Source organism: Ambystoma mexicanum, chromosome 6p, assembly GCF_040938575.1.
Source record: "Ambystoma mexicanum isolate Mex_15411 chromosome 6p, UKY_AmexF1_1, whole genome shotgun sequence".
NCBI lineage: Eukaryota > Metazoa > Chordata > Amphibia > Caudata > Ambystomatidae > Ambystoma > Ambystoma mexicanum.
This window is the reverse complement of record NC_090935.1, coordinates 1,454,037,076-1,454,049,596: the sequence shown is the minus strand read 5'-3', so window position 1 is coordinate 1,454,049,596 and position 12,521 is coordinate 1,454,037,076. Positions and strand designations below refer to the sequence as shown.

The 12,521-nt window shown below is 44.9% G+C and overlaps 1 protein-coding gene across 5 annotated transcripts in view; it reads left to right on the top strand.

Moving 5' to 3' along the window:
- The window catches only part of LOC138510518 (zinc finger protein 211-like), a 158,808-nt gene extending 146,685 nt beyond the window's left edge, over positions 1–12,123 (top strand). For all 5 annotated transcript variants that reach the window (XM_069626230.1, XM_069626228.1, XM_069626229.1 and 2 more), the window contains one exon: positions 4,736–12,123. In XM_069626230.1, coding sequence (XP_069482331.1) covers positions 4,736–5,604 — 869 coding nt within the window. In that variant the 3' untranslated portion in view covers positions 5,605–12,123. The remainder of the gene's footprint in view (positions 1–4,735) is intronic.
- The last annotated feature ends 398 nt before the right edge of the window (positions 12,124–12,521 follow it).

Here is a 12,521-nt window from a genome sequence, read left to right as displayed (position 1 = left end):
TATGGTGCCTGCTAGTAAGCTCTGAGACATGGGAGGAGTCACCCCTTCCTGAAATTTGGAATAAGGGTGTAGTAACCTCTTAAGCTTGAGATAGGAACATAAGGGGAGATCCTGAGAGGAGGATGGAAGAAGGGCACTGGAAACACTTAAACCTGAGATTTAGAATAGAGGGGAAGACCCTAAAAGGAAGAAGAGAAGTATATTATGGGAACGTCTTGAACCAGAGACTATATAATTCGTCGGGATAGATCTAATCCGGATTAACTAAGAACTGGTAACTTTTTGTTTGAACAGTCTTTACTTCTCCAATAAATATTTTCTTTTGTTAAGTTGTCATAAAGCACTATGAGCTTCCTGAATAATAATAATTCTCCTAACCTTAGTTTAATACATTTCCTACATGTTGTTTATTTTAGCCAAACCTTGTACAGGCTTCCTAATAAAACCTTTGTTGGGTATATCTTTTTGTCTGGACTTTAATGTGTCGATCAATGTCAACCAGGCAACAACCCAAACACACTTTGACAGTGCCTCCAACCTAATTCTTGTGCTGTGTGCGGAGTTGACCAGGTGGGCCTGGCGCTGCCACACACTCAGTGATGTAGATCCCAAGAGTGGTTTGGGGACGGGTCCCCTGGTCACCACCCCAACTCCGTGGTCAGAGGGCAAGGTTTCATCAAATGGCCCATAGCAAAGCATCATGCTCTTCTAGTGACTAAAATGGTATTCAATGAGAGCAACAGTAATAATGCAATCCCTTTATTGCAGGCTTCACATTGGAAAAGCCTCTCATGTTCAGTGCCAGAAATATATATTAACTCAACAACAGTAACTGCCTACAACTATATTAAGTGTGAAGTTGTTCACTCCAGTATCAAGAGACACTGATGATTCTGGTACAGAGCTCGGGGCATTTTCACACATGCGTGAAAAAGGGCTAAAACTAAACTGACAGGCCGGCATGAAATGGCTTTGTTCCAGGGAATCGACTCCAGCAATGTCAAAAACACTAACAAGCCCACACAAGAGTCAAAATCATACATACATGCTGTGAAGAGCCAGGAATAAGATGCGGACACAGTGGACTCATGTTTTTGATTAAGGCTTTTATTAAATAATAAAGTGGTTGAAAAATGCCTCACTGTCCTGAGGTATTTCCCTACCTCAACCAAAACTAAGGGTATGTCCTGTGTCAATATGTCCAAACAAAAAACGTCCTGTGTCCGAAATCCTATCCTAGCCCTCACATTGTAAAAGTAACTAAAGGTTTAAAAGATATTGGGCCTCATTACGAGTCCGCTGGTAACCGGCAGGTTACCGCCGGGTTCGTATTACCATTCCGCCTCTGTGATTCCCGGAATCACCAGCATTACAACCCTAGTGACCCGGTAATTCCGGAGGCGGAATTTGGTAAATCCCCATTCCCATGGAGTCCCATAGGACTCCATGGGAATGGGGAAGTGGAAACACCAGCACCATGCTGTAATGGTGCCGGTGTTTCCACGTCCGACTGCAGGCGGGTGGCGTTAAACCCGCCAGGTCAGACCTGGCGGGAGTGACACCTCCCGCCTGCAGAACTCGAGATCATCCGGTCCGGAAACAACGGTGGCGGCGGGTTTACCGCCACCATTTTTTCCGGACCGGCTGACTCGTACTGAGGCCCATTGTCTTTGGCCTGGAAAGTGTACAAAATGTTCAAATCCAACAAATCCAACAAAAAGGTATAAACCCAACAAATTCTCAACTGGTTAATATTCACTGTTCCAGGGAAGGACTCCCTAACCAGGTTTCTTTCCACCTTCAATGTAATTCACAATCCTAGGGGCATGTGTCGTCCTTGGAATTCGCTCTTCACAATACCACAACTTGGGTGCAGGTCCCAGACTCGCAGAACACCTGGTATGCTGACCTTCCAGGTTCACTTCCACATTCATTTTTTTTCAAAATCCTAGGGGCATGAACCTCCCTTGGGATTTTCTTATGTAGTTCATTCCCCACACTTGGGTTTGCCTGGTATACTCTCCTGCCAGGCCCTTTTATGCAATTCACTTCACATACTTGACTTTGCCTGTTATACTCTTCTGCCAGGACTTTCTTATGCAGTTTTCCTCACTCACTTGGCTTTGAATGGTATACTCTCCTGTCAGGACTTTCAATTCAAACTCATGTGGGCGATTTCCAGTCTCATACAGCACCTGACGTATTCTCTTGCGACATGCATTTTCTTTACACTGAGTGTGCCCAGTTCTCTTAATGTGTTAATTCACTTTGAAACACACTCTTCTGCCAGGTCTTAATACACTATTTCCCTCTGGTTTTCCCTTTGTGGTATTCCCCAAGTTCGTATTGTGGGTCCCAGACCCCAGTCCCACTGTCTAGGGATTCTGATACCTTGCCAGACAGTGCTTTGGTGTCCCAACCCTTTCCCTGTGCTCACTGGTTCTTTTCCTGCAGTCTGTCTGCATTCCTGGTTCTTGCGGCTCTCCCTCATCCTGCAGGCACCTCCGGCAGGCATTCGGTCCTCGATTGGCGTCCCAGCTCCCTCGGTTGTCAGGAAGCAAAGATTGCTTCCTCCTGCTTTGCCACAGCCTCCGCGGAGCTTCCCTGAGTGTGTCATTCATCAGACTGCCTTCTTGCTCTGTATGGCCGCCCCGTCTTCTGCACTTTTGCTGCACTCCCGGTTTCTCCACTCATCTGTCAGCAGACAGCTTGGGTTCCCCGGCAACACCTAGCCTGTACGATCTCCCGTTCTCACTGCGTCCTCGTTCTGCACCAGGATGAAGACTACATCTCTTCCCAGCATGTTTTTTCATGCTACTAGACTGCATGTTTGCCTTTTCCTTGTCTCAGTTATTATCACTTTGTTCGTTATCTGATATTGAAGAGCACTGTCAGTAGACTTGGCAAGTTGTTGAAGGGGATTTTGGCAGCATACCATCAAAGCATGAGGAATGGAGGCAATATCCGTAAAAGGAAAAGGGGGCTACCATGTCTCACCTGATGATGTCATGTCATCACCCTGAGGGTCGTACCCCCCCATGTGGTCCTCCATCAAATAGCCACCTCCAGAGTCAGGATCAGGTAGCGACTGCCGTCTGCTGGCCACATGGGGAGAGGCTATCCCCGGGAAAGGAGGAATAACATCATCAGATTCATCACAGTGCATACCCACATGAGGAGAGCATGGCACATGAGAAGGGAGAATATCCTATACAATGGCACCCAGGTAGAACATTGGTGTGGGAGTTTTGAGAAGTAGATGGTGTGGTTTTTGAGAAAGCTGGAGTGCAGAGTCCAGAGTGGAAAGGAGAGTAAGATTGGAGGAGGTTGCAATAGGAGGAGCAAAGGAACTGGATGAAAGTAAGGAGATTTGTGAAAGAAGGAGCACAGGAGGTGGTGGAGAGATAGGATCAGACAAGGAGGTGGTACAAGGAGGAGCAGAGAAGGTGGAGGAGAGTTAGGAAGCTGGTGAAGGAAGGAGAGAAGTTGGAGGAGAGAGTAAGGAGGCTTATAAAAGGAGTAGTAGAGGAATTGGATGGTTGAATAGGTTCAAAGGAGGCACTGGCAAAAGGAGAAGTAGGGAAAGTGAGAGCAGTAGAGTGGAGAGAAGTATACATGCACTGCATTCTGAAAGAGTGTGTTTGAGTGGTGAGAGGAGGTACTAGCGTGTAGTGAGGTGGTCTTTGAGGAAACAGTATAGAGACAGATTCACAAAGCGGTAGCAAAAGACATATTGGGTATGAAGCGCCATCAGGGCTATGAGGAGGAAAGGGAGAGTGTGTGGGGTACAGGTAGCTCCAGAACCCTGGATCAAGAAGGTGGTATTTATTATTTGTCAATGTGGTTTGGAATCCTGTGTCTCTCTCATAGGCCCACTGCACTAACTTCACATTTGAGAGGAATTTTGTGCTATGTGGAATCTGCTGGCATACATCTAATATTCAACCTGGCTAGAGCCCACATGAAATACACCCTAATCTGTGAAAGGACATGAGCACTGCAAAAGAACAAACCAAGACTGTGAGTGATGCTGGCAAGAGACCTGGAAAAAAACTTGGTTTTGAGAGACATTATTGGCTACAGAGACTTTGGCAACTCCCTTGGAAGTAATTGCCATTCTAACACAAAGCACCTTTTGTTTCAACTCTGGTCTGGCCGCATTTTATGTTCTATCCTGAAATGTGTTCAGAAAGCTTAAAAGAATTGGTTTCCTCTGGTTGAAACAACTCCTTTGCTTTCTTCCTTGGGAGACTTTTTTTTGGCATCAACATACTCCCCGTTGGAAGGGATGAACCCATATAGGGACTGATCAAATTCTTTTTGTTTACCAGTGAACTGAGGATCATGGGCAACATTTCTTGCACTTTAAAACCATTACATTTGAACAAAAGAGGGCAGGAATGCTAGAACGGATCAAAATGACCCACGGTAGCACCACCTAAACTAAGAGGAACCTTTATTACAGTATCAAGGGTGTGTCTGTTTTAATTGTTTTCCTTCCTCCTGCACAACCCGACCAATGTGCATAAAAGTTGACGTTTTGGAACCTAACCTTGTGACATGTTCTTGTTTATCTCGCAAGAGCTTTGTGACAACACGCACACACATGCTCATGAAGAATTGCTTTTTTTGTTGCATGTCAATATTGTAAAATCATTTAATAGAAAGTAAACTGCAAACAAAATAATGATACCACTTGAAGAAGCTAATGATCTAATATGTTTTTCTCCAACAGGTGGGGAAAGCTTGCAAAGAAAAGGAAAATATGAAGCTTTTGAATGCAATGAAGCAAACAAATCAAGCACAGCAGAAAATATAAAATTAATTGTACCCACAAGTTCTGAATATGGAACACATTCTAGAAATGAGCTATGGTCAGAGAACACTTACAAACGTCCAATAGCGAGGACGGCTCAATTTGAAAATGGTTTTAGTAACCCGCCTCGTTCTGATTTCTATCTTGGCAACACAAAAGAAGAAGTATATGATGCATTTAGTGAAAGTGAGAGTGGTAATAATACTACAAGACAATTTGCACTTCAGCAGTACCCACTGGAAAACTCTATACAACACACTGAAAGAGACCACGGAATCATGGAGAATTCATATTGTGCTCGACATCAGAGAACGCAAAAGGGAAATAAACCGTGTCAGTGTGCAGAATGCACAAAAGCTTTCAATCAAAAGGAACATCCCGCAAACCATAAAACGCATGCAAGCGAGAGGCCATTTCAGTGTAATAGATGCAAGAAAAGCTTCAGTCAGAAGGGAAATCTTTTTTCGCACCAGAGAACTCACACGGGAGAAAGACCTTATCAGTGCTCTGAATGTGAGAAATGCTTCATTTACAAAGCCTCGCTTATTTATCACCAACGCACACATAGCGGTGAGAGACCTTATCGATGCAATGAATGTGAAAAAAGTTTCAATCAGAAGAGCGATCTTGTTAATCACCAGAGAACACATACAGGAGAGCGGCCTTATCAATGTACTGAATGCGGGAAAACCTTCAATCAAAAGAGAAATCTTACTGCACACAGGAAAACGCATGGGAGGCAATTGGCATATATCAGTGGGAGTTATCCGCAGCAAGAGAAATACTGAGCAAAGTAGCCCTCATACCGCCAGGTGCGATGTAGCTCAAAAAGACAGTGTGGCCGCTCACCCACAAAACTATAATGCTGCAGTATTCAATGCAAATGCCATGAAACATGGTTCCTTTTCCACGGGAAAGTCCTAAAATGAATGTTTCAAAACTATAACAAAAGAATGATGGACCTTGCTTGCAAAGCTTAGTGTAAAAAAGAAAGACAACTCTAACATTTACTACAAATGTATATTGATTGTATATGTTGTGTGAACAGAGTGGGTTGCACTAAATATGGCAGGGATCCTTCCTAGTAATAACATATTGAATGGGTGAACACTTTCAATCAAACGTGGGATCTTTCTTTTTGAGGATCGATATCGCAGGTTCCATGTGCCAGACAACTATGAATACATTCAAGGGCATCATTGCAGGGGCACAGGTGCAGTCAAAGATATTTGCCCTGAGAACCCCACTTCAAGCAGTCCTGTCTATTCTGTAGATACTGGTGGGATAATGTGGACAGTGTTAGAATCATTTCCCCATCAGCAGTCAGCTTGCAAAGCACAATGAGAGGGGGAGAGGGAGGGAGAGAGAGGAAATAAATATGCCGTAGCTCCTTTCTTCACCCCTCGTGTCACAAGAGCTTGATGAGCACAGGACACCTGATTGGGAGAAAGAAAAGAGGGTATGTGGTCTTTCCATCTAATGCCATTGCATCTAAGGCCATTCCATCGAATTTTTTCAATCTAAAAACTTTGCATCTAATGCATTTTTTGGGGGGAAAAGGGTTAATCTTTGTTTAGGTGCATTATAAAGGGTAAAGAAACTGGGGATGGGGACACTCCCCACAGCGCCCCCCAAAAAGAAAATTAGATGCAAAGTAATTAGATGGAATGGCATTAGATGGAAAGACCATAAACCGGAGAAGAGGGTTCAAGAAACTGCTGCATAGCAGCTGTGCTCAACATGTAGGTTTGATGTCGCTTGCCTTCTTACTGTGCAAAGAACGCAGCCTTGCTGACAGTAAATCAGGCGTGGTCACTGTGTGTGCATACTCTCTCACCATGCCTTTTATGAGTGCTTCCTAACCCTTGAGGGATATTGCTCATGGTTTTGTTTTCAGCTGTCTGACCATCTCTGCTGCATGGGGTTGTCCTTTCCTTCTGCAGTTCTCTAGTCCCTTTCAGATGTCAAAATTCACAAAGCACAAATGATCTCACTTGGGCTGATAGGCCTGTCACTGATCGCAAAGAATACCAGTGACAGCTTTCATGGCCGAGAGGCACTCAGGGGAAAGCAGGAGAGTAAAGAAAAGGAGTTGGGACAAAATGAATATTTTGCTAACACTGTAAGATTGCATTTTGTATAATGTTACGCAGACCCAAAAGCATCACTACACGTGTGGCTATGTTTCAAGCAAATTAACAGTAGCCTGGCATGGGATTGAAGGGGAAAGGAACATCTTTTACAGACAGAGGGATAAGTAAAAAATGTCTGCCTGTCAAGACTTCTCTTCCCCAGTAGGTGCCTTGCTGAACTGGCCATGCATCTGGTTATAAGCAAGTAAGTCTCTGGTTTGGATAATCTATTCCAAAGAAGTCTCTTCCACGACTCGATTCCTGTATAAATCATTTCCCACTTATTTGGTTCTCAGAAGGCTCCCCAGGTCCCTTTCTTCACAACCTTCCCTCCAGGCAGTAAGGTGCCACAGATTGCCCTTTGGGACTTCTATGTTTGCCAGTTGTTTAATCGAAAGTAGATTCAGATGTGACCAAATTCACAAATTACTTTTCATCCCTCCCCTAGCAAATTGGCCTTATCACGGGTTTAGTTGTAATTTGGCAGTAAATCTGCTAAATTTCCACCAAAATCAGTTAGCGTTTCCGCCACTTGGTCTTGTGGGCTTACCATGGGATTATGTGTTGTGGAAGGGCTGTGTAAATCCTCTTTTCGTTTATGGAGACCATAGGACTCCATGGGGATTTTGGTTGAATTACCGCGAGCAGCAATTCTGCAGATTGTTGGCCTTAAAGTGGAGGATTTACCTCCAGCATGATGCTTGAGGCAAATCCTGCACTTCAAGGCGAAACCTCGGATTCGATAGTGAATAAAAACAGCAGATATTCTGTTACCACCAAAAATAACGGAATTACCACCACTTTTTTACTGCACTAACTCCTAATGAGATAATGGGCATCATTACGAGTCTGGCGGTAGCCATACCGGAAAATACGGCAGGCTGCCGGCAGACTCGTAGTGAATTACCGCCTCCGTGATTGCTGGAATCACCGGGGCATTACAACCCTGGTGACCCGGTAATTCCGGCTCTATGATGGAGCCGGTGTTTCCATTTCTGTCTGCAGGCGGCGGGCGTTACTCCTGCCAGGTCAGACCTGCGGGAGTGAAACCTTCCGCCTGCAGAACTCGTAATCTGCCAGTCCAGAAACAACAGTGGCGGCGGCGGGTTTACCGCCACCGTTGTTTCCAGACCGGCAGGCTTGTAATGACGCCCAATGTCTCTTTGATACAAAATACCCTCAATTTGGGACTCGCCCACCGGGGTCACTTAATTTTGTTGTCCATTTTATCTGGTGAAGGAGGTCCGAGTGGGTGATTGGCCTCTCCTCGTAAGCCACTTTTTGATGAGTGTTCGCCAAGGTATATTAGGCACTCTTGCTGGAGCTCAAGACTTCTTGTAAGGAAGTCCCACAGAGTGAGATAGGTCAGGAGAGTTCCTAGATTCTGAGTGGGGTTCTGGCTCGCATTCTAGTCTCAGGGTCCTACTTAATCTGACTGCTCAAGGCTGTCTTTATTGATCCTCGCTGAGATTATGCTTACCAATGCTTGAAGGCTTGTGACTGCATAGCCACTAGCCCTCGAGCTTGCTCTCATCCGACCCCATCTTCCACCACATGCCCGTTACTCCACCTTCTCCTCTCAGAAAACATACTCCATGTTTTCTTCTCAGGCAACATTTAGGTTGGTGTGGTCTTCCTCTATCCTTCACTGTTCCTACACCGCGCATAGGCCTGCCAATATCCTAATTTCCTGTTTCTTCTCCCCTCGAGCAACTACCATTCCTTCCTCGTTGTCACTTCTCCACTATCAGACATTTTGTTTCCCTCTCGCTCTCCACTTCTTCACCTCTTTCAGCCTCCTCTGCTCTCTCCCTTCCTCCTCGATGCTCAATTCTTTCTGCACCTCACCTCATCCCGTACCTTCCTCTCCATCTGATTCTCCTGCACCTTCCAGTCCTGCACCTCTGCATCGTCTTGTTCATTCCACTCCTTCACTGCTCACTGGTCTGCTAATCCAGGCACCCATCAGTAACCCCTCTCTCCCCAGATTTTTATACAGTCTTGCCTCCCTCTGGATGAGGTTATACCTAACTTGAGGCACCTGGGAAGCATAATTACCTCCCTTTGGGGATTGGCGGGTGCGTGAGCAGGTAACTACATCAGGTATAAGATTGAGTTCCCCGGACTGGCTGAGCACTGCTGACCAAGCCTGTATCAGGCTTTACCACCATCTTGCTTTCAGGATCCCCACGCATGCACATCACGAGCATTGAGCGAGCCAGCATGGTTTCACTCCACTCTGCCTTAGCTCTCCTACTTAAGAGTATATGCAGTGAGCATTTTGGGGCTGTTGTTTCTTGGACAAAATTACCAAAGTAGGCTGGATGAGTACAACAACGCAGGTCTGAATACAAAGGGCTTGCAGGACTAACATGTATGCTGTTAAAGGTCCTCTTTAAAGAACTCTGGTGCTAACATGATGATCGCCTGCCAGCCCAACCCTGCACTGTCATGAAGTCCATGTGTTGTTCCCTAGACCCCACATGATGTAGTGGGTGGTGGGGCTGGGTCTGCTGAGATGCCCCAGGCCAGCATAAAGGGCTAAGCTGGTGTACTCATCGCAGTAGCCACAGAGAGCCTGGTCTGGAAATGTACTTTTGTTTGGCTCATCATTTTTTTTTTTTTTAAATTTAATTCGGTTTTATTGGTTTTAACACAAACTGACGTTACATTCTTCCTGTTTTTTTCCTAAAAAAATGCTGAAAGGTTATGTCAAAAACACTGAACCGAGACAAGAATATATTCACAGACTAAGTGCTCTAGCTTTTCACAGGGTGACATAAGAAGGACTCCAAGACCATATGTTTTAGTTCACTATCTATATTTAGGATCAATTTAAATGAAAATGGTATCTTTCCAAACAAAGCAAGGGACAGGGTTGCTATCGCTATATGTCACCAGGTCCCTTTTCCCTCAAAGTCCCTCCCCTTGTCCAAAGTATCTTCTTCCATTTGCAGGTTCCTCGGCCCTCCCGGTCCCAGCTCAATTGTCTCAGTGAACTTTTACTCCAGTATCCTGATGTTATCACTGCCTCTGTCACTCCTTTAGCTCACTTCAGCCTGCTATCTTCTCTCTAATTCCACTGTCACCCCCTACTGCTTCTCCTTGTTAACACCCACTACCTTCTCCTGACCCTCTGTTGTTACCACCTTGCTGTCACCTCTTTAACCCCTGCACTTCCACCTGCTCACTCTTGCCCTCTGTTGTAACCACTTTCGCATTTACCTTATCAGCACTCGCAACATCTCTTCATCCTCTGCCCCTTCCATCACTCCAGTGTGTTTATACTGTGTTTCCTCCTCCCCCTGGGGGGCACTGTAATTGAGGTCTGCACCTGTGGTTTGTAATTGGGTGAGGACAGCCATTTGATGTTGTCCCTGTGTGCACCATTGGGCTACTTTCGGCTCAGGTGGTTGGACCCAGTCTATACCTGGCCTGTCTGTTATCATGAATGTTAGTTTTCCTCCTCTGAACCTCCCTGGCGCTGTTTGTACAGAGCTCCTATCTTCCCATCATCTAAATTAGAGGTGGGAAGCACACTGGGTAAGCATTGTAAACACTTTCCTTCTATTTTCATATTGTGCATGTGGTGAAATTAAATATTATTTGGCACACATTTGGAATGGCCTTCCGGAAGATATTCGCAACACTAATAACCTGTGGTTACTTAGGAAAAAGATTGCAACCTTTTCTAAATGGATTATGACTCCGACCTAAGCTCTCTTTGTTTAGGCCTCAGTTTCTCTTGGACAATTACAAGCTACGTGATACCTTTGGGGAATTGCGCCACATCGTCTGTTGGATTAAAGAAATCATATCTCCAGAATCAGAACCTCTTGCCAGAGAGCAATGCTTCTGTGACTTTGCTTCCCGTACTTAAATTTCAGTGTTCAGGAATTTGTGGATTGGTAAAAATTGGTCTAGTTACCACTTCATGAGTGTTCTTGCAGTATTTCAGTGGAAATACTGCCTCATTTACTTCTCCCACTTCTCGATCCAGTGGATTAACTGCTGATTCACGAGTGGCATGGCTATGTTAATCCCTATTTATGTAGATTTGGCGGGTTTAAAGTGGGTTGTAATCCCACCCATGATTAATCTGGCTGTCTTTGGGGGTAAAGTGTGGGATTTATCCCCAGCCATATGCTGGAGATCAATCCTACATTTGATCTCCACAGTCAGAATTCAGCGGTGTGGGAAAGTGGCAGTAAATCCATTACCAAAATGTTAATGCCATCTTTCCCTCCCTGCCAGACTTCTAAAGACTCCCAATGTACAGAGCTCACTGGGAGTCCCCCGAACTCCATGAAATTACTTCTTTGATGTATCACGTGAAGCTGCAACTGTAGCTAAACGCATTCTACAATCATCAAGTGTAGAGAAATGAGAGACAGGTAGGTGACTGTCTCATGTTGGATCTACTCAGATGTAGCTTTAGGCTTTCACAATTGGGGAAGGAGTGTTATGTCAATGTCCTGGAATGAATCGCAAGCGAGTTAGGCAGATCAAGGCTGTAAAGGCATTCCTGCAGTAGTGAGCTGGTTGAGTGGGGAGAGTCCAGGCCCCCCCAGACTGTCCTGTGGTGTAAGGCATTGCGATTGTCCTCTGCCATGTGGTGGGGACCAAGGTAGGGTAACAAGGAGATCCTCCCCATACTGTCCCCAGACTCAGTAGCCACTGGCTCCGGATGGCACCCGGCCCCCTTAATCATCAGGACTACATCACAGGCTACATAACATCATGTTTTAATGTTTGCGAGTAACCGATTCATTTTGTCCCAAATCGCTTCCTCTATTCTCGCACTTTTACTGTACTACCAGTAACAAAAAGATGGCAGGCCACATTGTGCACACACTCATCATAGTACATGCTTCATCCATGCATGCTGCTGAAATAATACCCGCCAAGGGCCAAGCAATTATTGGCAGAAGATGCACCTTGATTTCACCTGTTATTATTTAAGAGATTAAAGTTGATACGATTTACTCCGTGATCATCAGATGAAATGCAACTATCATTGCCTGAATCTGGAAAAAGGTTTAACTGTTCACTATGCCTTATTTATGTTCAGCTTCTAGAGAAACCATGTATAGTTAAGAGCCCAATGAATTTATTACCAGATTTTCTAGTCTGAAACAACTTTAATAAAAAATGCTGCTTGTTTACAGATTCAAATTGTTACACTACCGTTTTCTGCGTTACAGTGTACCGATGACACACAAGTATACACTCAACTGTTTCTGAAGAATGAGCTTGAGGAACATGTTTGATATTTTTAGGAACTTTTTTCAGGTCTGATTTAAAAAGCGGAAATAAGCATTGACAAACCAATCGTTCTTCCTTCTGAATAGATGTTTTAACAGCAATGATGTGCCCCACTTACTGCTTTGAGAGGAAGATGGGTTTGGCCTCCATGCTCTGCCCTTGTTTTGCTGTGTGTGCATGTACACCAGGAAAGCGGGCAAGCCAAGGCGTCGTAAGCCACTATGAACGGCTGAATGGACAGGAGAAGGTAATATTATAGCCTTACACAAATCTCTCTAAATGTTACCACCTGTGAGGTGACAGCATCT